Consider the following 27,247-nt stretch of genomic DNA (forward strand, 5'->3'; position numbering starts at 1 on the left):
GTTACCTGGAGATTCAAAAAAAATTTGTGGATTTAAGAGGTATGATTATGCATACAGTTTACTACCACTCCCAGGATTTGAACCATGGCTGTGTCTGCTAAGAATACAACAATTTAAGTCGCAGTAGTGTGTGCTATTTGATTATTGCTGTCTATCTCGTCAGTGTTTTCTGTCTAAGTCTCACTTGGTTGTACAATCTGATCTTGTACTTAACAGTCTTATACAGACATTCCTAGACATTTTTTATGTAGCACAGTGTGGGTAACAGTGGTTAATACAACATTACTATTCAGAGAATACAACAATAAATGCCATACATACTAGCGTAACACAACCAGTCCAGGATTTAGAGGTTTATTGCTAGGCAGTTACAGTTTTATTTAAATATGACCTGTATGGGACTATTACTGTCATATTATCTGGTTTGTGCAGTACAAACCATACAACAGTTTTTATACTGCCAGATGACTTTCTACTACTTTATATTTATTTAGTATGACTACTACAAGCAGGATTGTTACTCACCAGTCTCGTGATGCAGTCTTTGCAGCCTACTTGCATGGGCTTCCTGATTCACAGCCCACTCAGCTGCAGCTGTAAAGGAAATAGAGACATATTTAGGTATGCCTATCCATCACATATGCACACTGGACTTTAGTAAACAGTAATGGTATGACTACTTACACACTGCTGGGACATCACCCCTCTGCCTTGCTTCTTGGACCTACTCATCCAAGTGCTCCCTCTTTCTCCACTTCAAGTCGGCATAGCGGTGCCTGATCTGCTCACCAGTCCGAGGGCTATCAATGGCACTGGTGAGATCACGGGCAAGATGGTCCCAGGCTTCCGCTTTATATTGTGAGCCCTGGTACTGGCCCTGCAGCAGTCTCTCATCATGGTTTTTTACCAGGAGTCCTACCATTACCTTGGAATCCTGTATGACCAGCGCTGTGCCTGGAATCACAATCCTTCTCCAGCTCCTGCCATCCTGCCTACAGTGGGAAGCTGCAACCAGTTATGAGCTGTATTCCTGGCTGTGGGGTTTAAATATGGCCAATATCTTGCCCTTTGCCGTGATTGGATGGTTTTGAATATGCGGAGCTAAGCTAAGTTATGGGCAAACCTGCTTAGCTAAGGTTGGCATTGCTTAAAGGGACAGGTTTAGCACTGCTTACCAATGGGCAAATCCACTTAGCTGGGCTACTCATTGCATAGCAGTCATATTTGCACAATGCTTACACCTGATAAGCAGAGCTGTGCAATGCTTAGCATTGCTTATTTTTCATATTATAGACTATCTGCTGTATGGCATTAATTCATCATTCATTACATATTATAAATTTGTTTACTATCCCTGACATCCCCCAATGTGCTTTCATTACATTTATTCATGTGTGACTGTATGTATGGGGCACTTGTGTTTATATGGGGATTTCACAACTTTATTAAACTGACACCTCACATCTGGACCTAATGTAGTACTCTGGTTAACAAGTATATGTTATTTAGTAGGTAATACTAAAAAAAATGTTTATGTACTGCTTTCACATGTAAAATGTGAATTGGTTACAGTGGGGATCAAACTGGAAATGACTGCTTGCAAAGCATAGCTCTAAGCACTACACTATTGCAATTCTGCTTATGTTGGATGTCTCTTGGTATTTAACTTCTTGTGGTGTTTAAGCTGGACTAAGCGTAGCTAAGCAATGGGCACACCTGCGCAGCTACGCTTAAACTTTGTCGCATTTATAAAAAAAAAAGTTTCGTTGTGTTATTTTATCTATACCCTTCAGAATATCCCTGCTAATGCTGAACCTGTTATTTTATCAACTTTCTGCTTTGTGGAACAATTGTCCCTTTTGGCTTTGTCCACATTCCTTACTCTGACGGGTTGGGGGGTGTACGCTATGTGCTTATGCTACCTGTATTGTCCTAATAACTTTTGGCTTGGGAGCATACCTCTCAATCTCTTGGAGCAAAATATCTGGACAAAGCCTAAAATGATGGGGGGGACAAAGAGACAAATTTTAAATATTCCTGTTACAAACTTAAAAAGTTGGTAGAATAATAGATTTTACATTAGCATGATTTTTCCAACAGATGTGTGTAGTCTTAAACTCAAATGTTTTGTCATTATTTAATGACTTCAGTCCTCAGCTATTTGCCAGAAAGGTACAGATTTTAGGGGGAACACACCAAAAATATGAGGCAAACATCTGGGTAGTCTGCAAAAATCTGTACAGTTGAAAGGTATCCTTGGTAGGGACAATTCTCCCTTATGCCTTTGACCACAGATTTGTTTTCCTGACTGGTTGGGGTTGTTATGAGCGTTCTCGCTCATTTTTAATTGCAGAAAGGTAATTCTGGAGGGCAGGGGCAGTGTGTATTGTGAGAGCTCTGCTGTCAGACACACCCCCTGCGCTCGTACACAGAACCGTGTCCGTTTTAGAGCATGGCAGCGCTCTTTCATAAATATGCATGGCGCGCTGCTGTGCTGAACAGGAATGGTCCCTGCCATGCAGGAATAACTTATTCCTGCACGGCTGCTTGCTGAATCCCGGGGGTTGTGTTTGCTTTGAGCTGAAACAGAGATAAGAGTCATAAACAAGTTCCACTTATTTTCTTACAGTTTGCAAGTTAACTCTGTATATTCCAGCCTTTACCATCAACACATTTGCATAGGCATGTAGTTTATATACATTTCTGCTCTTTTCCAGCAGGGTGCACTGTGGTTACAATCTTGACGCTCAGTACAGAGCATATAGTTTTCTTACATTTCTTAGGCAAGCATACAAATCATATTATTATTCACAACTGACGTAGAATTATTTACAAAATTCTGTCTAGCTGGGCTGGCAGCTTTCACACGTGCAAAGAGTAAGATTTCAGGTTTCAGTGCTGACAGCTCTGTAGAAGTGTATTATGCTATTAATTCTTTTAGAGGGCTTTTCGTGTGGTAAAGGCCACATGTAACCTTACAACCCATTGTTCTGAGTTCTGCCTGTGCTGCCATTTTCTGAGTTGGAAGGAAAGGAGTAATAGATTCCTCTTCCTTTTGCTCCTTGTGCTGCTCAGACACTTAACCCATTCCATAGGACAGATGCAGTTTTATTCATGTACAGCTAAGCATGAAATAGAACCCCACAACAAGCAGGAGCTGTTTTAGGATAGCCAACAATAATTAGTAGTCTCTATTGTCATTGGAAAGCTTATTTATTTATTTAAATTAGTTTGGTTAGCAGGACCATTGCAGACTCATGCTGGGTTACATTAGGAGTAGTAAAAACAAAAATATGAATATCAAACCAGAGAAATTAAGTAACATCACTGATACAGTAATGTGCAAACTTAGACACTATGTCCAGCCTTGAATGAAGCTACAAACGGTCATAGTTAAAGGTAAAATTTAGAACAGTTAATATACATATTTACATATGGTAGAAATATTCAGGTGATAAAGAATCATCATCAAGCAAGGAGAGAAAATATAAGAATTAAGTGTAGATAAGATTTTGTTTGTTAGAGGTTAATTCCTATAGTGAAACATTTGCATTTATTATGGTGAATTAGAAACTTTAAAATGGCATTTGAATGTAGAGTGCTTTGTATTATTATTGAGATCAGTTGGGAGAGACTGCCACAGTTTTGGAGCAATCACATAAAATCTGTTGTCACATCAATGTAATTTGGTTGTGGGGAGGTCTGTAATGAGTTTCACTGTGAGTTGAAATTGGGTATCTTGTTAGGTGAGTTTGAAAAGTAGGGTGACTGTGGATTGAAAGGGTAATTAACAAGCTTTAGTAAGAGTGAGGCATTGATGTTCATTTTGCAGGGAGTTGGTGGTGATCCAACAAATTTTATTTGACAGAGATTGTAATAAGGTATTTTTCTTATAGAAAGTAGCAAAAAGAAGGCCATATTCCAAATCGCCAATCCAAGAAACCTTTACTTAAGACAACCCTCCTGGCTGGTGGTGATAGGAAATGGAAAATGTTGTCGGCCCAGAACTGTAGGTAGATGATTTTGGATCTAAGTTTTTGGATGTGTTCATGGTAGGGGACTGACTGGTCAAGCCAGAGTCCCAGGTATCTGAAGGATGTTGTGGTTTCTACCAGGATGAGATACTGATCAAAGACATTGAGAGACTTGGATGTTTTGGAGAGTCTTTGATACTGAAGAGCATAACTTTTGATTATTAAGGGTTGAGAAGAAGCTTCTTCGTAGTGGACCATTTATTTAATTCTTGAGGGTCTGTTAGTAGATGAGTTTGAACAGTGTGATGACCTTCACTGGGTTTTTAGATGACCATGTTATCTGTGTACAGGAGTATTTGTAATTGGGGTAGGTTGAGTGGTAATGTATTTATAAAAATGGAGAACAACAGTAGGGAAAGTATGGAACCTTCCTGGACATCTGAGTCCGTGTATGCAGTCTTTGATAGAGAGGAGCCAATCTTAATTGTGAAGGATCTGATTGAAAGTTAGTCCTTGAACCATTGAGTGGCTTTAGGGCTGATAATGTCTAGGAGGTGGGATGGTAGAATAGTGTGGTCAGCTGTTTCAAAGGTGCATTTTAGTTCAATGAAAGTGGACCCAGTTAGGTTCCCTTTGTCCATGTTGATGAGTATGTCATCTGTTAGTGACCACAGAACAGTTAGAGTACTTTTTCTGGTCCAGAAGCCAGAACAAGTGACACTTATCCAGGAAAGTGGTGAGCTGTTTGTACAGTAACTTTGCCGGGACTTTGCCTAGAGTGGTAAGTATGGAGATTGTCTGAAAATTACTTGTAGAGAGGGGTATGGGATCTTTACGTACTAGTATGATGTAGGCCTATTTTCACATTATCGGTATGGTGTTGGCTGTGAGGCATAGATTGTAGATTCATTTTAATGAGGAGAGAGTGTAATCTCTACAATAATACATGAACCAAGGGCACAGGCTATCCGCACGATTAAGAAATAAAGTGGAATTTCTTCTAGCAGACGTAACTTGTTTTGCTGTGATTTTAGAGAAGTAGAAGAGAGGAGGGAGGAAGGTGTATTGGGGGTTGGAAGGGGGTTGTTAGGGGGTTGTTAGGAGGTGGGAATGTGCTGAGTTGGGGGAGCTTGAATAATTTATTTAGAAAGTCATTGACAGGGAAGGTAGTCTTGTCCATGCAGTTCCACTGCAGTGGTCCTCACAGAGATGCACTTAACGTCAGATGAAAATTGTTTGGGGGAGTGTAGAATGAAAGATTGTCTTGATTTAAATTGGCTGGCTTGTTGCTTGCAGATTGTTTGGTAATATTGCAAAGTTTTTTGTATTAGGATGGTACTGGTATGTATGTTCCTGAGAAGATGGAGATGATTAAAGAATATGTATTAGATAAGATGTAGAAGGGATTGTACTGTATAACATGCTTCTGTTATTACATCATGTAAAGTTAGTACATATAGACATTTCATTAGTTTTTTTACCTGTATAAAGCACCCACAACTTGCTGAAATTAAAACTTAAGTTAGAATACTGCAGTAACTTTACAGTAAATGAGAGTTTACAGACTAACCTCCGACTACAGATTACATTACTGATGGTATGAAAATAAATTTCTTTCATTAGGACCACTGGCAAAAATGGCACAGGGCAAACACTCAACAGCCGTTATCCAGGAATTCTAACTCGAGCCATTGTGGTGACTTTCAGCCTGCAAACTGTGAGTTAGCTTCATCATGCTGGGAATGCAGTCAGCTTTGTCTCCAACATGCACAATATGCACATATTCCAGGAAAATGCTTCAGCGGTGAAAGAAGTCCATATGAACAAGATCAGAAAGAGAAGCAACAACAAATTGTTCAAAATCACAAAATCCAGCTAGACAGGATAGAAGTCCATGCTGTTGGTGAAGGCAAAGCAAGGTCAAACAGGTTGGTATTTACTTTATATATGGACAGTGGTGGATATCTAAAAGTAAACAATTCCACTGGTAACACCACAGTATAGTTCTAAAACACATGGTTAAAACTGAATAATCTATTTGATTAGATTTTGTGATGTGCCAACACTTTTGTTTTCCTGCCATCACCACCACTTTTGGAGGAATTTTGACTCACTGGATTGAAAAATACCTTTCTGGTTCATAGGTTCATATCTTGATACCAGGCAATTTTCTGGTTCATAGGTTCATATCTTGATACCAGGCAATCAGCCTTCAGACCATTATGTGCCTAGTCAAAGAAGCTCATAACTCAGTAGTTCTGAGCTGGAGACAATTTGTGACTCCTTTCCAGTTGTCAAAATTTAACTTTAAAAGTGGTAAGGATCTGCTCTGTTTGGCATGCAGTAGACATTTATTTCAAATGTGGAGTATACATTGGGATATTAATTTGTCACACCAGCATGTCTTAATTGATAAAGCTGTAGATCCTTGGTAAGTAAATTTGAGAAATCACTTTTTTTTTTCTAGCTGTACAAAAAGTCGAGAAGGGTAGGGCTGTTCATCTTGATAGGCTAAGCACAGGTCATCTTAGAGTAGCCAATAAGAAAACAAGTAAAGGGAGATGGCTGACAGCCTATCAGAATAGTTGAGGGTTTTGAAGCCTGTGACCTTTTTTGTTTGGAAATTCTGAGGTCTTTCAAGCTGTGTAATATGATTGGACAAATATGTGTCAAAGGATATATTAAATTCTGTAATGAACCTAGTGAGAGTAGAATAGAAGTAAAACTTGTTTGAATCTGGAAAAGGTAACTTTGGAGACAAGCTGGGCAAGACATAATGGTCAAAAGTAAATGTATTGTATACAAAGGCACCAAGAACTCCGATAACCATAACGGCTTAGAGTACACCATTAATGTGCTGAGACAGAATTTTTTGCTTACTAAATTGAACACTGCTACATTTTATGTATTTAGTATGAGGGTATTTTCTTTGTACTAGTATTGGCATAGTCTGACCCTAGGTGACGCGACTAAGTATGAAGGTGATACCCAATGCACAACATATGGCTTTACGTGTAGTTTGACTGGTTTGTCTGTGACAAAGGCTTTGATAAGTCAGGGTATGCTGTGTGTACAGCAGGACCACTGTTTACTGCTTCACTGTATTTTTGAAAGTTAAAGTTGAGGAGACAGGCTCTGCCTTTGACAAAACCATACTGATTTTGGGTCCAGTCTTTGGAGTTTTCCAGTATCAGAACTGTTGAGATCAAAGATTATATGTTCCATAGATGTATATACAAGACTGGTAAGGCTAATGGGCCTGCAGTTGCTAGGGTCAGTGGTACAGCCACTTTTATATAAAGACATTACACTGGCTCCATTCCACTGGCATTAAAAAATGTAAACCATGGAGAGACTCAACATTTTAGTAGGAGTTCAGAAAATTCATACTTGGTACTCAGAATGAGGCAGCCTAGTATATTACCAGGGCTCACTGATATGGTGCACTTAGCTTTGAGAGGGCCATGACAACTTGTTCTATAATGATTTCAGGAGGTAGGTGGGCCTGAGGAACTGTGGAAACCGTTACAGATGTAGACAGTGAAAGCTTAACACTAAACCCACAGAAATATTAGCCTTCTCCTGGGGGATCAGAATAGGCATTATTGCTTAGGATAAGTTTCAGGCACTATTGGATGTTGGTTCGTAGCTTCCTATCTGAAGAAAGGATTTATCATTACTCATGGTGGCAGTAGTTATACTGAGTTCAGCAGCAGTTACTCTTGAGTTCCTCTTTAACCTTTAATTTCTTAGTGGCACCCTTAAGATTTTTGTTATCCTGCTTCACTTTTCTCTTTGAGGATATGCTATATGTGCTGAGTAACAGCTGTTTCTTATTATTTGGTTTGCTGATACAGGCGGTCTAATTTTGATTGTAATGAATATACTATTACGTTAGACATTTTAAAGTACAGGCTGCACAGAATTAACTTAGTAGCATAATTTGTAGTGCTGGTCTGTATTCATTTCTGCTTTAACTAATTAGTTAATTTAATTGCTGTTTTAACAACTTTTTAAAAACTAATAACTACTGAAGAGGCACATTTCCTTATCTGAACAATAGTCTGTTTAAGTAGATTGCTCAGAGCGGAACATCTGCACTTTAGAAGATGTGAGACTCACACTTAGGTCAACAGATCATGAACCGTTTGAATCTCACTTGATTAAAATCATAACGATTTAAGTCGTACTCTTATTCATCTTTTATCTCCCATTAAAAGTAAATGATTTTTGTTGCATTTCATTTTTAAAAGTGAAGAGTGTGCAGCCAGTATTCATTTTGTGCAACAGTAGGCATAAAAGATCAGGGGGATGAGGTCCCAGATCTGGCTTCCCAGGACAGCCCTTGGCCCATCCACTCAGATGGCTCCCCCAGCTGGCCCTGGGTCCAAGATGCTCTGACAGCATTAACTCCACTTCGCTGGGGGCCAGGGGGAGAGGATCCCATATCTGGCTTCCCTGGATGGTCTTCAGCCCTCTCCTGGAAGCCGCGGCACCATCTCCAGTGATGGGGTCACCCCTTAAGCATGGGAACCTAGATCCTCTGCGCCGTCTGCACCCAGATGCATTTTGTCTATCTGGACTGAGGTACTGGAGAGGCAATGGGAGGCGGCAACTGGGGACCTCCACTCAGATGGGAGATACTGCTGTCGGGGAACACTCAGACTGTGCTCCCTCTCCTCTTGGCTGGGCTATCCCACCATCATTAAGCAAAATCCTGCTGGTGATCTAGACTGGAGGGGGGGAGAAGGAGCAGAGCGCAGGCAGACTGAGGATGGGTCCCCCTTCCCTGCTATGGTGTGGATCCTTCCCCACTGCCTGCAACTAAAGCCTGGCTTAAGGGCTGACTTTCAATAGATCACAGCTTTTGATGCTCTGTTATATATGAAAATCTGACCCAGAATCGGGTCGTCTATGAATGTATGAATGATTTAGCACCCAATTCCCCAAGAGTGTGCAGTGCACTGCTGGAGAGAGGTGGCCCTTTCCATCTGCATTCTGAGCCAGTGACGAGTGGCACTCCTAGCCAACCGGAGATCTGCAGTGCCATGGTATTATGTTTAGACAGAATTCTGACTTGTAGGTGTTCAGTCATAATCCCACAGATGGTAGCTTTGCACCATTGGCTCCTCAACCAAGCACATATACCAAATGTCTGAATGTGCGTTTCCTGTCATACTGAGCCAGGATTACTATCACAACAATACATCACCAATAGGGTAAAACTAACCTGTCTCATGATGGTCTAAACCCAGCTCACATTCCCTATTAGTGGGTGAACAGTCCAATGCTTGGCAAATGTGAATCCTGCTTCACAGTGATAGGAAGAGCCAATATCCAAGGATCAAAAAGTGATGTCACTATGAAAGCCTGGCTGCCACAAATTGGTTATCCCTGTGGTAACTTTAATGACACCTCCTGCTGAAAAATCAAAAAGCCAGAGGTATAGTGAGGCCCCACTTTCACGATCTGTATTCATACGGAAAATCAAGATCAAGCATGCTTTTGCCCTTTTGCTCCACAGGAGGTATCAGTTTTCCCTGAGCTTGCCTTAGGACAGCTGCATTACTCTGACAGGTATACTGCCCCAGTCAAACTCCTCATCTGTCACTGTCCCCAGAGTGGGTCGCGCCTGGGCGATTGGAGCCGAGTGCCAGTGGGGCTCACCCCTCTGCCTCACTAGTAAATGAAAACACGATAAGAGTAGTGGTATTTCACTGGCAGCCGAGGACTCCCACTTATTATACACCTCTCGTGTCTCTTTACAGTGCCAGACTAGAGTCATGCTCAACAGGGTCGTCTTTCCATGCTGATTCTGCCAATCCTATTCCCTTGGCTGTGGTTTTGCTAGATAGTAGGTGGAGACTGTGGGAATCTCATTCATCCATTCATGCACGTCACTAATTAGACCTGGCTCCCGGCTGGACTGTCCTTAAGAGATTCATGGTTGCTTCCACCGTTTACCCATGCTTCATTGAATTTAGTCATTTTCACATCCAGAGCACTGGGCAGAAATCACATCGCTTCTCCACCCATCTCGGATCTTTGCAGTGCTTTGTTTTAATTAAACAGTTGGATTCCTCCAGTCCGCACCAGTTCTAAGTCGGCTGTTAGCTGCCAAATGATGCAGGATACAGGTCGGGACCAGCATCCACCACAGCTGAAGTGATCCACAGTAAGGGCCTTGTGCACATCCAAAGTAACTGCCGTCATCCCCCTAGTCCCCTCGAGAAGGCGAGATGGTGAGTGGCGATGCTTTCTCCAGCAGTGGCATGTACGCAGCTCCACTTCACACCTGAGCCTGACCAACTCAGCCCTTGGGGCCAATCCTTATCCCAGAGTTATGGATCTAGCTTGCTGACTTCCCTTACCTACATTGTTCTAACGTGCCAGAGGCTGTTCACATTGAAGAACTGCTGCGGATATGGGTATGGCCTGGCGTGAGACTTACACCCTCTCCCCCAGATTTTTAAGGGATGGTGAGGGCTCACCTGACGCCGCTGGAACCGTGATGCTTTCCAGGGTGCAGGCCCCTCTTTTGGGACAAGCCCATTCCAGGGAGCCCAGCCATTTACAAAGAAAAGAGAATTCTCCCAGGGGCCCCCACTGGCTTCTCCAGGATCATTTGTGTCACTGCTGTGAACGCCGTGCGGCTCCCATCTCTGCCTCTCCAGATTTGGGATCTGAACCAGACTCCCTTTTGATTGGCCAAGGGCAATGGAGGCCATTGCCCATCCCTTTGGAACAGCACTTGCCTATCTCTCAGGACCAGCTGACCCATGTTCAGCTGCTGCTCACATAGACCCATGCTTCCCTTTGGCTTTCAAAGCGCTCTCTTGAATATTTGCTACTACCACCAACATCTGCACCAGTGGCGGCTCCACATGGGCCCTTGCCCAGGGCTTCAGTGCAACAGCCCCCTTGGATTCCTGGACCCAACACTCAAGCTGCATCCATTTTCAGGGCTAGTTGATTTGGCAGGTGAGCTCTTACCCATTCCTTAGCAGATTCAGACTTTCATAGCCGTCATCCTACTGTCTACATCAACCGATACCTTTCGGGTATCTGAGCATCGGCATTGGGTGCCTTGACTTGGCATTTGGTTCATCTTGCAGCTCCAGTTCTACTTACCAAAAGTGGCCCACTAGGCACCCAAGCAAGTGAGTTGGGATTTTTGCCCATTTAAATTTTGAGAAAAAGTTGATTGTTTCAACCCCAAGACTTCTAATCATTTGCTTTACCAGATAAAACTGTGTCCACCAAGTGCCAGCTATACTGAAGGAAACTTTGGAGGGAACCAGCTACTAGATTATTCACTTAGTCTTTTGCCCCATACTCAGGTCAGACAACCGATTTGCATGTCAGGACTGCTATGGACCTCAACCAGAGTTTCCTCTGGCTTTTGTTTCAAGATGTGATGGGTGGGTCACCGACATTGCAGCAAACCTCTGGTACCCCAGGTGAGCCCGCCGGTGTGGTGGCAGGATGTGGTCTGACCACATAGAGGACGGTCCAGCCAGGAGCCAGAGTCCCCTGGCCCCTGCTGTGGAGGTGGGTGTAGGTCATCTCCGACCCCGGGGTATGGCGAGAGCTGATGCTGTGGGATGTAACACTCCACTCCTGGGAGGGGAGCCATCCTTCACAGATGATTAGGAACCAATCAAAGCACAATGGAAGAAGTGTGCCTGACAGTAGCTGGAGCACTTGGGGTCTGTCCTCCACCCACCCTGAGAGGGAGATGGGCCTTCCCCTAGGTGGCCAATGTGGCCTCTGAGCCGAATCCTGTGTCTGACTGTGTGGACCCCACCATTTAGCTCTGAACAGTTTCACACCCTCTTAAACTCTCTGTTCAAAGTTCTTTTCAGCTCTCCCATATGTACTTTTCTGCCATCAGTCTTGTGCCGGTGTTTAGCCTTAGATGGAGTTTACCATCTACTTTCGGCTGCCTCACACTGTCTGCAGGCTGAGCCTCCATCACAAGGACTTGGGCTCCTTGGGTGGGCCCAGGGAGATGGATGTCTGTATGCCACCATTCCCTGTGCCCATCGCCCAGGGAGGGATTCGGTGCTAGGCTGTTCCTTCTTTACTTGCCATTACTGAGGGAATCCTGGTTGGTTTCTTTTCCTCTGCTTAGCAATATGCTTAAATTCAGGAAGTTGCAACATGTGATATGAGGTCGCTTTCCAAGTGTGGTCACATGGGTGAGGGGTCATGGGGTCATGGGGACAGACGCACTGCCCCTTCCCTGACCCACACCTCCAGTGGACTCTAGGGGGAGGAGGAGAGCCCCCTCTGATGCCACCCCAGTGCACAGAAACCAGGCAGGCAGACATTAAGCTGTGCCCCTCAGGAGGGCAGCCAAGTGGCAATATCACCAACCATCTCTGGGGGGTGGGTCGGATATACGCTGTCAACCTCCCATTCATTATATGGACTGATTTCCCATCTAAGGGTGGTGGAGACTCCTTTGTCTGCATCTCACCCTGGGGGGATGGGGCCCATGATGGGCTCCCTTGGCACCCCAGACACACCTTTGAATGGGCAATGGAAAGCATGATGACCCTCAGACTTGCATAGCCCCAGGAGTAACCCGGGGCTGCAAAGTACGTTTGAAGTATTGATGATCAATGTGTCTTGTAATTCACATAGTTCTTGCAGCTAGCTGCATTCTTTGATGCATGAGCCGAGTGATGCACAGCACAGAGTCATACTGGTCTTCTCTGTCGCCATTGGCACTACTGCCAACCTGGCTTTGTACCAAAACAAGCAGGCGATGTTGCACAGGCATATTAGTAGGGTCCATAATGGAGTTACTGGCCCCACACAGCGGGATGGTAGGGACTCCAGAGGTAGCCTTGCTGATCTTCTGGACCCAGTGTAGAGCGGGGCGTCCTACCTGGGTACCTGTGACTGCCTTCAAGGGAAGAGGATGCCAGTAGGCCCCTGGGGCAGTCAGGCATGGTGGGAGGGGTGGCCATAACATCCCCTGCTGGGATTATACCCTCTCCCCCTGCACAGGGGTCATCACCTCTGAAACACATGGTGGAGAGCACCGCTGTCCAGGTACCCCCCTCAGCAGCCATACCGTTGGGGCAGCAGAGGAGCAACTGGCACAGATGGGATCCCCCTTCCACTGCAGGGAGGTAGGTAAAATGTCACCCCTCCTCTCGCTCCCCCAGGAATTGTGGGCTCTGTCCCATCAACCCATCCTCCACCAGGATAGAGAGGGGTGGCAGTGGAACGAGGATAGGCAGACCCCAGGGACGATGCCATCCTGGGACCTTCGCATTAATGATCCTTCCACAGGTTCACCTGTGGAAACCATGTTACAATTTTTGTTCCTCTAGATAGTCCAGTTTGATCGCCTTCTCGGTGCACTGCTGGGGCCATGACAAACTTCAGTGGGGCCGAGCCAAGGAGCTCATTAAACCATCCAATTGGTAGTAGTAACAGATGGTGTGTACAAAGGGCAGGGACTTGATCAGCGGGAGCTTATGACCCGCACTTAATGGGAATTCCTTGTTTCTGGGGAATAATTGCAATCTTGGTCGCTATCATAAATGTGGTTCACTGGATTACCAGGATCTGTCAGCCAAGGGTAGTTGCATACTAATCCATTCAGTGTGGCACACGTGCAGCCCCAGGCATCCAAGTGCATCACAGACCTGTTATTGGTCAGTGTTGTGTGGCTGTAAGCCACTTGTGCCTCTAAGAGGTTGGAGACAACCGCACAGGGCCACATAGCTAGTTAGCACAGCAGATTCTTGTTCATTATCAGAATTAACCAGACAAATCACTCCACCAACTAAGAACAGCCATGCTCAGAATCAAGAAAGAGCTATCAGTCTATCAATCCTTTCTGTGTCCAGGCCAGGGTGAGGTTTCCCCATGTTGAGTCAAATTAAACCAGAAGCTCCACTCCTGGCAGTGCCCTTCCATCAAATCCTTTAAGTTTCAGCTTTGCAACCATACTCCACCTGGAACCCAAAGACATGGGAATAATTCTTATGGATTGCTTGTTGGCATTGTTTGTGGTCGGAACAACAATGGTATCTGATCATCTTCGAACCTCTGATTTTCATTCTTAATTAATGAAAACATTCTTGGCAGATGCTTTCACTTTCATTCATCTTGTGTTGGTGCAAGGATTTTACCTCTACCGGCACAATGCGAATGCCCCCCGCCATCCCTCTTAATCATGGCCCCAGTTCTGAAAACCAGAAAAATAGAACCGGAGTCATATTCCATTATTCCTAGCTGAAGTATTCAGGCAACTGGCCTGCTATTTTCAAAGTAAACACTTCGGACTCCTGAGACACTCAGTTAAGAACATCGAGGGACCAATGAGAGGCAGGAGCTGGAACAGGCGGTAGCTCACCTTGCAGCAGAATAGCAACCTGATCCCAAGATCCAACTCTGAGCTTTTTAACTGCACCAACTTTAATATACACAATTGGAGCTGAAATTATCATGGCTGCTGGCACCAGACCTGTCCTCCAATAGATCTGTGTTAAAAAATTTAGTGTACTCATTCCAATTACAGAGCTTCAAAAGAGTCCTGTATTTGTCATCTCTACCTCCCAAAGTCAGAAATGAGTAATTTACACACCTGCTGCCTTCCTTGGATGTGGTAGCCATCTCTAAGGCTCCCTCTCCAGCACTGAATCCTGATTCCTTGTTACCGTGGTCACCATGGTAGGCAGATAGTACCATCGAAAGTTGATAGGGGAGACATTCAAATGTCACGTTGCTGCCATGAGGGCATGTGATCGGCCCAAGTTTATCTAGAATCACCAAAGCTGCTGGGCCAAGACCTGGATTAGTTTTGGTCTGATAAATGCACGCATCCCTGGAGGTCAGCACTCGGCATGCATTAGCTGTAGAATTATCACAGTTAGCCAAGTAATGGAGCAGTCAAAGGAGCCATAACTGATTTAATAAGCCTTTTGCAGTTTTACTGTAGTGTCCATGTGCACTGAGACTTCCATGGCTTAATCTTCGAGACAAGCATATGCTACTGGCAGGATCAACCAGATGGGAGCACCTCAGCAGGTGGATGGAGGAGGGGCTGATGTGAGGGGGGAGCACCTCAGCAGGTGGATGGAGGAGGGGCTGATGTGAGGGGGGGTGCATCAACCTGCTGAGGGGGGACCCTGGGTGCTGGTCATGGGCCAGCTACCATAACCCTGGAAGGCCGCAGGCAGGTGCAGAGCATGGCAGCACTTTGAGCCAGAAAGACTGCAGATCTCCAGAGCTCGGGATGGCTGGCAGCAGCAGAGCAAAATACCCCAGCATTTGACAGGACCCCTTCACCATGGTCTGGGCTCATCAGTCTCACCTCGACTTATTCTGTGGGGGTGGAATGATACAAGCCCCAATCCTCACCTCTCTCCTTGGGTGGAGAAGCCTGACCCATGCTCCGTGACCCAGAGAGCCATGCCACTGGGACCTCTGCCAGTGGAAGGTGGTTGGCCCAATCAATAAATGGTGAGGATAAGTATGAGACCCGGGGGCGCAGTGACAGTTGTCTTGGGCCAGGAGCTGTCTTCCAGATGCACCTTACGGTGGCCTCTCCTGGTTGGGTGGAAGAGGACAAGGCCTGCAAAGGCACCTCGGCCCCACGCACACGCCTGGGAAAATATCCTCAGGGGCTGGCACCCGGACTTGGACTCTGACTGTGGATGGTTCACACCACCAGTCTTTCCATAACTCCTGCAGGCTGCCTAATCATGCCGGATTGCTCGTGCCCTCCAGCCCTTTGACTAGTGACAACTAAAGACTTCCGTACATAGTATTCTTGGTACTTTGCCTAGGCTGAGACCACACTTTGAGTGAATATGAATTTTTGAAGCTTTCTGTAAGTCTCATTGGAAAAGGAATGTTATGTTTTGAAGACATGGTTTAAGTAAAGGATATCACCGCTGTATTATATGATACAAAACAGAGGAGGAAGAATTTAACTTTGGGACAAAGGACTGTATTTAGGGAGTATAATTGAAAAACTTTTTAAGGATGGATGTGAGCATTTATCTGACTAGTATATAATGTTGTGTACAATTTTTTTCTGTGAGTAGGAAAGGTAATTAGGTAGTCCCAGCCAGTTAAGGTGCTTAAAGCCAAAGCCAAGATGGGTCCTGGCTGGGAGGATAGCAATGAATTTTGCTAGATGGTAGAAAGTTGGTAGACTGACAATACAGTTTTTCTGCTGTTCTTTGTAAGAAAATATTTTGTTCTATACAATAGGTCAGATGTTCAATGTTTTCTTTTTAACAGCAGATTAAGGACATCAAATCTCAACATATGAATTATGATACTAGATAGTTGTGCGTGGGACTAGTTCCGTTTCAGTATGATTAGAATTTATTTATTTATTTATTTACTACATTTGTTTACCAGGATGGACCAACGGGGAAAAAAGTTGCCACTTTTCAGTGAAGGTCAGAGAGAAAACCTCCATAGTCATTACAAGTTAGACACATTATAGGATAGGAAATATAAACTTGAGATAGATAAACAAAGAGCATTGTGAGAGTCCTTACAATAGATGTGATAATAAAGGGTAATCTGTTGTCTGTGTGATTTCAGCAAGATATGTAGTTCCGCCATTTTTCTATAGCGGAGAAAGATTTATGAGTTGGTTCTTAAATTTCTATAAGATTATGGACCAAAGATATGAGCACTGAACATTCAACATATTGAATCAGTGGCATATTTGGCAGCTGAGTGCAGTAGTGAGCCCAGCATGGATTCTTTGGGTAGTCTGATGGAAACAGGAAGAGTATTAATTTTGCCATTGGACAGATTAAAGTTTGTTGTACTAGATGACAGAGGATTTAGCGAGGCCCAGCTTAGAGTTTTTCATGGGACATGGTGTCAAAGGATTTGGATAGATCTAAAAACAAAGAGGAAACCAGTTTGTCTTCATTTCTGTTGTGGTTTATGCTATTTAGGAGTATTGCAATGCTTGTACTATAATTGAAATGAAAGCTATGCTGAGTTGGAAAGAGAAAGTTATAGTTTAGCTTACGAGATATTTGAGTAACTGTGTTTGAACACATTTGTCCATGATAAAGATAAAATGGGCTTAAATGCCCATGTGGTAAATTTTATATGGGAGAAACTAAAAGAAAATTTTCTACTAGACTTAAAGAATGTGTCAGAGATATAAGAAAAAGTAGTGAATACAATCCAGTAGCTATGCATTTTCAGCATTGTCACAGTAGTGATCCAAAAGGGCTACAAGCCACACTTTTAAATTATATTCATAGAGGGTATACGTCCATGCAAGAATAAGAATAATTTGCATAAAAAGGAAACTATTTTGATATTAAAATTTAATACACTTTTCCCTATAGGACTTAATAGGGAAGTTAATTGGAAATGTTTTTATGAAAGGTTGAGTATGTTGGGCTTGTTTTAACTGGATGATTATTTAATTGTTTGATTAACTTGTGAAATGTATATAAGTTGTGTTTTTTATGGTGTTTAGTACTCTATAAAGGCTTGTTTAAGCTGAAGCACTAGGAGTATTCAATGTTTTGTAATAAAACTGATTTACTGTCACAGGCCATTATTTGTGTTTGTGGTGTTATGTATATTAATACTTTATTGGTGGTACTATATGGTTCTTTAATGGCTAGTGACTCATTTACATATTTACCATGTTTGCTTCATGAGACAACATTGGATTCTTCACAGAGGGGGGTCCTAATGAAAAGTCAGCAAGCAAAGGAGAGTAGTAGTGCTGAAATTGAATTCACCCTCAACTCTTGGTGAGTACCTTCATGAGGAGGACCTTGTTTTCACAAAATCTCACCAAGGTGACACTGATATATAGTCTGTATTTATATAGCATATATCATGGACAGAAGTAAATCAAAAATAAAAAAAGATAGCTGGGTGCACAAAACCCAGGGTAAAAAAGTGCCCAATCCTGGTAGGCGCACTGGTGCCAGAACTGGAAAAAATGACGGTGTAGAATCCTCATAATATGGAAACATTCCTACAATGGGGCCAGGCTTAGGGGGGGATGGCCCCCCTGTTGAAGTAAGAGTCCACAAAAAAAACAACAAAAATTGATTGGCCAAAGAAAGATGATAGAGTGGACTGTTGAGGATAAGAAAGAAATTATGTATTGTTACTATTATGTAAAAAGCCCAGAATTTCCAGACACAAGATCTACAAAATGATTAAGAGATAAATTAGAGGAAAGAAAAATATTTCCACAGGAAAAACTGACAAGCTTCAAATAAAAATTTGTGTTCATTAATACAACAGATTTTTGAAAAACAGTATATAGATTAATAAACTTTGATCTCTTTGGAAAAAGCCAAGCATCTGATGAAGTGAGAAAATATAAACAACAAAACCTAGAGATATTTGAAAAATATAAAAAAGAAATGTGGGCATGGGGAAAGAAAGAGAGATTTGATATGGTGCAATATTTATGCAAAGGAGATAGCCAAGTTAACTAATGTAGAGAAGGCAGTCTCAAATATATTTGAAGAGAAATACAGGCAAAGGCATCCAGATATGGAAAATTTCACAATAAAAAGATTAATAGTACAAAGATGTAATGTAGAAAAGACGATTACTAAAGCAGAAGTTAAAAAAAATAGCAGTTGAAGTTATGGAGTGCCTGCAAAGTGAAGGATTTAATGTAGAAGGTCTAAAACAGACTGAAAAGAACAAAATAGGTCAGGTACCTTAAACAATCAAGAAACCAGCCTATTGTGGCTGCTACACGTGTACTTCGTGGTTTATTCAGACACCTCCAATTGGTACTTTTTGTTTACTGTTTTTGGTTTCTAAAACAGACTACCTCACAGCATGATGGAGTGAGACCCCAGAATAAGGAAAAGCAAGAAGATAGGAGACATGAAGAAGAAATATGGACATGGGAAAGGAAAAGAGATTTAATATGGTGTAATATTTATGCAAAGGAGAAAGCAAAACTAACCAATACAAAAAGCAGCACCAAAGATATTTGAAGAAAAATATAGGCAAAGGAATCCGGATATGGAAAACTTTACAATACAAAACATAAGAAGACTAAGAAGAAAAGTAGAAAAAGAGATTAGTAATGGAGAAGTCAAAGAAATAGAAATTGAGGTAATGGAACAGCTGCAAAGAGAATGATTCAGTGTATTAAATCAAATGCAGAAAGCACCACAACAGGATAGAGCAATGGATATCCAAATTAAGGGGAAACCAGTGGCATAGGAAGCAATTAGTCAAGTGCCATATCAAGATATTTTGGAGTCTTCCTCAGGAAACCAGTATAAATGTTCACTTGAAGCTAGACAGCAAGGAAAGGAACAGGAAACTGTGGAAACTCTGATGCAGTCAGTGTTGAGGAGTGATAGGCCAGTGAATTCCCATATGACAGAACAACAGATGACACAGGATGGAATTGAAGAGAATGTGTCACAGGAAGATGCTATAGAACTTTCTATAGAATGCCCAGAGGAAACGGAAAACGAGGGATGTGCCCTCAGTATGGAAGAAAATGTGTTAAGATAAGAGTTGCTTGATTTAATAGACAAAGACAGATATATCAAGATCAATGAGAGAAATAAACTGCAGGTTACCAAAACCCCAAAAGTCAGAAGCTTGATAAAACAAACACAGTAATTAGGACTGCCCATAGAGATCCATGCGATATAACAGAAGTAAACAGAATATATTACTGTGTTGCTGAATTAATAACAGATAAAGTTCTACCACAGGAACACAAGGTAGTGAGGGAAAGGAGGGGGTGAAAGCGAATACCATCATGGAAATATCGAATAGAGAAAACTATAAAGCAGCTAAGACAAGAAGTGTCATTGTTAAAAGATTATAGAAGAGGGAACAGATCAACAAAAATACTAAGAATGATCGATGTGATAAAAGCAGTGCGCAATATTAGAACAGACCAGGATCTATTATGCACTATTGGAGATAAACTAAAAATTTCAAAACAGGCGGAAAGACTTAGAAGATACGAAAATAAACATAAGGGAAAAGCACAAGCAATTTATTGATGACCCAAAAAAGTTTTATAGAGAACTGGGAAATAAGGTAAAAGGAATTGAAAGACCACCAAAAAAAGAAGTAGACACATTTTGGAGAAGTATCTATGAAGATCCTGTGTAACATAACGAAGATGCTAAATGGATAGAAGAAGTAAAAGAAAAAATAAGAAGTTTAATGATACAGAATATGAAATGGAATGAAATAACAGCCAGAGAGATTGAAACAAAGTTGAGAAAAGCCTCTAACTGGAAAACCCCAGGCCTAGATGGCAGTACCCAACTTTTGACTTGTATTAACTTCTTTGCACGAGGATCTAGCCATGAGTAAGAACTATTTATATGCACACTCAGAACAGACACCTCACTGGTGCACAACAGGAAAAAACAATGCTCTTACTTAAGAGTGAACCTACCCTAACAATTATAGACCAGTAACTTTTCTATGACGTATAGACTATACACGGGAATTAAAGTCGACAGAGTTTATAGTCCTTTAGAAGAAAACTCAATTATGGCAGTAGAACAAAAGGGCAATAAAAGATAGTCATATTGAACAAAGGATCATTTGTTGTTGAAGAAAGTTGTAGTGGAGAACTGTAAGAAGGGGAAGAAAGGGGAAGAATCTAAGTATGGCATGGATTGAGTACAAAAAAGCATTTGATAGTATCCCATATTCATGGATAAAAAAGTGCTTAAAAATGTATAAGATGCACCCTACACTGATTGACTACATTACAGTAACTATGAAACAGTGGTAGACCACTTTGGAATTAAGCCATGATAAAGGACAGATTATCATCCCAGAGATAAAAATTTAAAGGGGGATATTCCAGCCTGACACTCTGTCACCGTTGCTATTCTGCCTTGCAATTAATCCATTAAGTTGTTTACTTAACAGCTTAGGTCATGACTACAATTTGGCTTCTAGAAAACAACAAAGTCAAATGACTTCTCATCTTCTCTTTGTCGATTTAAAACTGTATAGCTCATCAGATGAGGAATTGAAAGTACAGCTGCAGGTTGTCGAAACTTTTTCAGATGATATTGGAATATTATTTGGTGTTGATAAATGTGCAAAAGCAACCTTTAAAAAGGGAAAACTGCAGCACCAGGAAAACATCAGTTTGAGACAAGAATGTGATATAAAAGAACTTGAGCAAGAGGGAGTGTATAAATACTTGGGAATTGATGAAGCATCAGCAATAAAACATGAACAAATGCGAATAAAACTCAGTAAGGAGTACTTTAGAAGACTTGCATTAATCCTGAAAACAGCATTGACATCTGGGAACAAGATCCAAGCCATAAATCAATTAGCTCTTCCTGTCCTTACTTATAGTTTTGGAGTGATTGGCCCCAAAAAGTGTTGGATAGATTGGATATTAAAACAAGAAGGTTGCTTCATGCTCACCAAATGATTTATAAAAATCCGTGTATACCAAGATTATATATTCCCCATTGTGAAGACGGGATGGGCCTCCTTGAAATTGATTACATGTATAGATCTGCAATCGTGGGACTCCACGCATATCTACTGACCTGACAATATCTTAAAACATGAGGAGAATAAATCTAAGAGGACATCTCTGCTTAATTTAGCAGAAGCATATCGGTGTCAAGCAAGAATGGAAGTCAAAACCGGAAGTAGATAAAAACCAGCCAGCAACTGAATATGCTAAAAAACAAAAGAAAGAATATAAGGTGAAGGACCAGATGAGAAGGCAAGAACTGTGGAAAAGGCATAATTATAGTTGCAAGTATATAAAACTTATGGAAGAGCCTCATGCAATTATACAGCTAAACTGAAAGCTAAACTGTCTCCACCCAAGACTGGAACAGACAGTCAAGAGGAGAAGGTTAACACTTGCACCACAACTCCAGCTGCACACAGACCTACTAAAACAGCACTGGCAAAAAATACACATAAATACACAAAATCATACTCGAAGGCTCTAAATAAAAACCTGCAAAAGCATCAGAGACCTCCAAAGCAGACACCCAAAAACCTGCACTTCCCGTCACAAACCAAACAACACATAAGACAAAATCAGTGTGCTGCTTAAGGCAAAATAACATACCTAACACACTACTAATAGGTGACTCTATAGTCAGGCACACTGACGTCCCACTCACTAGGCTGGACAAGCAGAAGGTTACTGTTAGCTGCCTGTTGGGAGCCAGAATCCGCCACATAACACAAGCACTCCAGTCACTCCAGAACAAGTACAAGTATGACTGTCATTGTTCATGTTGGTGTGAATGACCTGAGACGTACCTCCCTGGACTACATGAAGAGACATGGAAGAGCTCTCTGATCATGTAGCCCAGGCTGGTATGATCCTGACCCTGAGTAGCATCCTACCCTCACCAAGAATAATACCTCAGCATAAAGAAAAAATGATGAATTTCAACAATTGGCTAAGCTTCTGGTGTCATTCAAAGGGGATCCAGTGTCTGTCAGCCTGGGACAACATGCTCGACAAGCTGCGTTGCTTCGCAAGAGACTGCTTGCACCTGTCACCCCTAGGCTTTCGAATACTGGCCAAGGTTCTTGCTGCCCCCATAGTGCCTTTCTTAGGCAAGGCTCAAAAGTCAAACCCACCTCCGTAAATAGCACAATTAACAAAAAACTGAGGGTTGTGCTGCTCAATGCCAGGAGTTTAAATCTCAAAATGCATGCACTCGAAGCACTCCTCAGTATGGAGAACGTCGACATGTGTGCAGTAACTGAAACTTGGTTCAAGGCTCCAGAGAGCACCCCAGCACTACCGAGCTACAACTCATACCACACGTTTCGGCCACAGAACATGGACTGAAACACAAAAGGAGGGGGGTGTATCCATATTCATCAAGGGTACCTACACCTCCAGGTTAGTGGTGCAGCATGATACCTCTGAGATCATCCATGTGCAACTAACATTGGGCAAATCTGCAGTCCAAATTATGGCCTGCTGCAGATCACCCTCCATGACCCAGGACCACTACTCCACCTTTCTGGAGACACTGGAAAACATGAAGGTTCTACCAAACACCCTGATATTGGGCGATTTCAATTACCCTACCATTCACTGGGAAAACTACTCGCGTACAAATTCCCAGGCCCAGTGCTTCCTGGAATTCATCAGCTCAAATGCCCTGGATCAGCTGGTAAACTCCCCTACCAGAGGTGAAAACATATTGGACCCAGTCATCACCAGCATGGGTGACAGGTGTTCCACACCGGTGGTCAAGCCCGTCACTGGTCAGACCATAAACTAATCACTCTGGATGTCCACACCCCACCACCACCCCCAGCTAAGGAAACCACAGTAAAAAACTTTTCTAAAGCAAACTTTACCTTACTTAAGACAGAGGTGGTAAGTGTCACAGCCCCCACACTAAAGGATAATGCTGCCCAAGATGCAGAAACCTTTACAAATGCACTCTATGAGCACCTACAAGGATGCATAAATCGTGCCATCCCTAGCAAAACCAAGACTCACTCCTCTAAGAGAAGGAAACTAGTTTGGTGGACCCCTGCAATAAACAGGCTATACAATAGGAGGAAACTAGTTCAGAAAAAAAGTAAACCCCAAGAAGGAAAGACATCCCTGATCAGTATCAGTAAGAAACTGAGGTCCCTCATGAAATCATCCAAGGCTAACTTCAAAAGAAAAATAGCCAAGAATTCAAAAGATAACCACAAAGCCTTCTTTAGCTATGTTAAGAATCTAAGTGGCAACTCGCAGATATGCACTGAACTAGTGCAAAATAGCACAACATATACTGAACCTACTGATATTGCCAACATTCTGGCAGATAGATTCAGTGCAAACTTCACCCCCCTCTCACCTCCAAAAGGGCCCACAACAATACCGGAAAAGTGTAGTATCCCAAAAATCACAGATGCACAGGTGAAAACAGCCCTTTCAAAAGCCAAAAACACAGTGTCAGTGGGACCAGATGGTGTCCCAGGCTGTGTCTTGCACGAACTACAGAACAAACTAAACCCCCACCTAAACACGCAGTTCAACCTCAGCCTCCCCACAGGCTACATGCCCATAGAATGGCGCACAGCAACAGTTATTCCTCTCCGCAAAGGAGGGGCCACAACTGACCCTGGTAACTATCGCTCTATAAGCCTGACTAGCCTGGTCTGCAAGGCTATGGAGCACATCATCGTGGAACTCATTAACAAAGATATTGGGAACCTCCAAACACTTGACCCGAACTAGTTCGGCTTTGTTAAGGGCAGAACATGCCTACTAAACCTGGTTGACTTCTTCGAGACAGTCACCAAGGCCATAGACGAGGGAATGGTGGTTCACACAGCATACCTTGACCTCGCCAAGGCTTTCGACAACATTCCCCACTCGGCTATTCCAGAATAACTCACCAGCCTGAACATAAACTCCTACGTCATGAGATGGGTTGCCAACTGGCTTACAGACAGAACTCACACGGTAAGAATAGCGAGCTCCAGGTCCGACTGTAAACCAGTCACAAGTGGTGTCCTGCAAGGCTCGATCCTGGGACCCGTACTGTTCGGCATATACTTCTCAGAAGTACAGGCAAACACAGAGGGGACTATGGCTAACCAAGTTCACCGATGACTACAAACTGGGAGCCATAATTGACTCTCCGGCTGACACGGACATCCTCCAAAAGGGCCTTACTGAGATGGACACCTGGTGTCAAAGTCATGGCCTCAAGCTAAATGCCAAAAAATACATAGTCATCCCGTTTGTGAAAAACAAAACCCTCATGAATTACCACATAGGTGGCAGCCCCCTTAATACAGAAGAGGTAATAAGAAATCTGGGGACCCAGGTAGATAGTAATCTCTCCTTTGACAATTGTATTGCCAAAGTAGTTAGGAAATCCTTCTGTGGCCCATCTAATTACTAAAGGGTTCACATCTAGAAATAGAGGTTACAGTGCGTCTCTACTCGTCACTCATTGTACCCATCATAGAGTACAATGCCCCATTTGGAATGTACCTCACAAGACACTTCCAACAGCTGGAAAGACCACAAAAGTACCTCACCAAGAGGATTACTGGTCTCAAACATATGTCCTATGCAGCCCGACTGAAAAAACTCCGGCTGTACTCAGTGGCATATCGCTTACTCAGAGGTGATCTCTACCTGACTTGCAAAGCCATGTCCAACTCAGAATTGATGGACATGCTCCACCTAAAGAAATCCAAGTCACTGCGAGCCACATGCTTTAGTGAGCTAAACCTTGCCACAACAATAAATAGAACATGCTGGAGGGATAGATTCCTGTCACAGAGACTCCCCATACTTTGTAACAAAATTCCAAATTACATCAGGCAGAGCCCTTTACTAACACTCTTTAAGAGAAACCTTGACAAGTGGATGGGTAACAGAAAATACACCCCTGGGATCACTTCATTGGCTCTGCTTTGACAGAGGATCAGTTAAATTATCAATGGGGCAGCGAAAGCTGACGCACTCTGGCTAAGCTTATAAATGTCCTCGGGCAGATAGCCTAGTACCTACCTATGATCAAGAACGAATGCAGCAGTGGTTAAGGAGAGGTGAATTCATATCAAGAAATGCAAGGTTAATATTGGCAGCCCAAGATAGTGGGCTATGTACACAGTGGTTTACAAAGTCCATTGAACGTGTGGGAGAAAGACATATGTAGGTTTTGTAAAACTGAACTGGAAACAGTCACACACACCTTGCTGCTGGTTGCGATATATTAATGGCAGAGGGACAGTATACTGAAAGGCATAATAATGTAGCGAGACTGTTACACTGGAGATTGTGCAAACATTATGGTATCAAAGTGGCTGAAAAAGACTGGAAACATGAGCCACCAAGAATCATAGAAAATGATTGTCACATGGGATCACCCAGTACCAACAGTTCAAAAGATAGATGCTAGAAAACTGGATATAGTGGTCCAAGAAAAGAAGACAAAAGTAGCATTGATCATTGAAATCACCACACCTAGTGACTATATTGTCTTGCGTACAGAGACACACAAAGTCATAAAATACCTGGATCTGCAGGCAGAAACGAGAGCCATGTGGAAGACCAGATAGTTCCAATAGTAGTAGGAGCAACAGGTCTTATAAAAAAGAATTTAGAATTGTATTTAGATATGTTACCAATTCATGTATCACCAATTGCAGAAGGAGTCATTACTGGGCACACTGCGGGTGCTGCAAAGAGCACTTCTGGCTAACATCAAAGAGTGAAATAGTACTAATTTCATGAACTTTAATCGTATTTTGATTTAGGAATGGAGTCCATTCCCGTCATGGTATTAGAAACCCAAAAGACTTGAAATTAAAAACATCAGAAAGTATAGAAAGTTTTTTGGCACAATCCAGTAATGGTAATTGTGCAGAGATTTCCAGTCGTGATGGTGAGCAGCCCAATCGAAGTGATGTTATGCTTGGTGTTTTTAATAAATGGGAAGAAGAAAGAAAAAGTTCTGCTGACCTGTTTACTGCGACTGGCAGAAGTTTTGGTGGACTGGTGACATCAGAGGTACAGACAACGTTAGACAAAATGGAGAAATTAATTTTAAGCAATCTTCCTTATTTTATAATTTGCAAAATTTAGAGAGATGTAAAGAACTTAACATAATGCCGAGGGTTTTACGTTCTATCAAAAATCCCTGCACTTCCTTTGATTTGTCTGAACCAATGGATAAACAGTTTCATTCTCGCTGGATGTCGGCAACCCATAATTGTACTCTAGAATGGGTCTGCATCCTATGTGTAAAAGGGAGAAAATTAAGGAAGACAAAAATGTTGTGTAGAGACGTATTGCACAAAACTGATAATGGTATGCTGGAACAGTTCCTTAGAGATATCAATGATAAACTTTCCACATATAAGTGGGAACTGATTAAGAGGAAAACATTTAAGTTAAATAGATATTTCAAAGATTGAGCTAAACTGGGCATTCACCTCGATGACCAATCAGCGGTTTAGACATCAGCATGTACGTTTTGAAGAGAAGCAGGAAAAAGGGAACCCTCGCTTTGCAGCATATGCTTCGGCTGAAAGTGCTGCTTCCTCTACAGAATATGAAAGTGAGGGAGAATACCCATGACTTCCCAGAGTAGGGAATGATCAATATTTACAACAAAATTTTCCTGGGAAACAGGATACAAGACAGGGAGGGCGAAAAAGAACATGAAATGGACACAAGCAGCAGAAGGGCACTTATACCTATCCTTGGTTTAACAAATGAGGTAAATGGGACTGATTTTTCTATGCAAACTGTAGCAACC

At 42.5% G+C, this 27,247-nt stretch overlaps 1 protein-coding gene across 2 annotated transcripts in view; it reads left to right on the forward strand.

The window, feature by feature from the left end:
* The window catches only part of LOC122798199, a 648,727-nt gene that overhangs the window by 282,557 nt on the left and 338,923 nt on the right, over window positions 1-27,247 (forward strand). For both annotated transcript variants that reach the window (XM_044066950.1, XM_044066949.1), the window contains exon 6: window positions 5,598-5,902. In XM_044066950.1, the coding sequence (XP_043922885.1) occupies window positions 5,598-5,902 (305 nt within the window). The remainder of the gene's footprint in view (window positions 1-5,597; window positions 5,903-27,247) is intronic.

This window comes from Protopterus annectens, chromosome 3.part1 (assembly GCF_019279795.1).
Source record: "Protopterus annectens isolate FY-2018-M chromosome 3.part1, PAN1.0, whole genome shotgun sequence".
Taxonomy (NCBI): Eukaryota; Metazoa; Chordata; order Ceratodontiformes; family Protopteridae; genus Protopterus; species Protopterus annectens.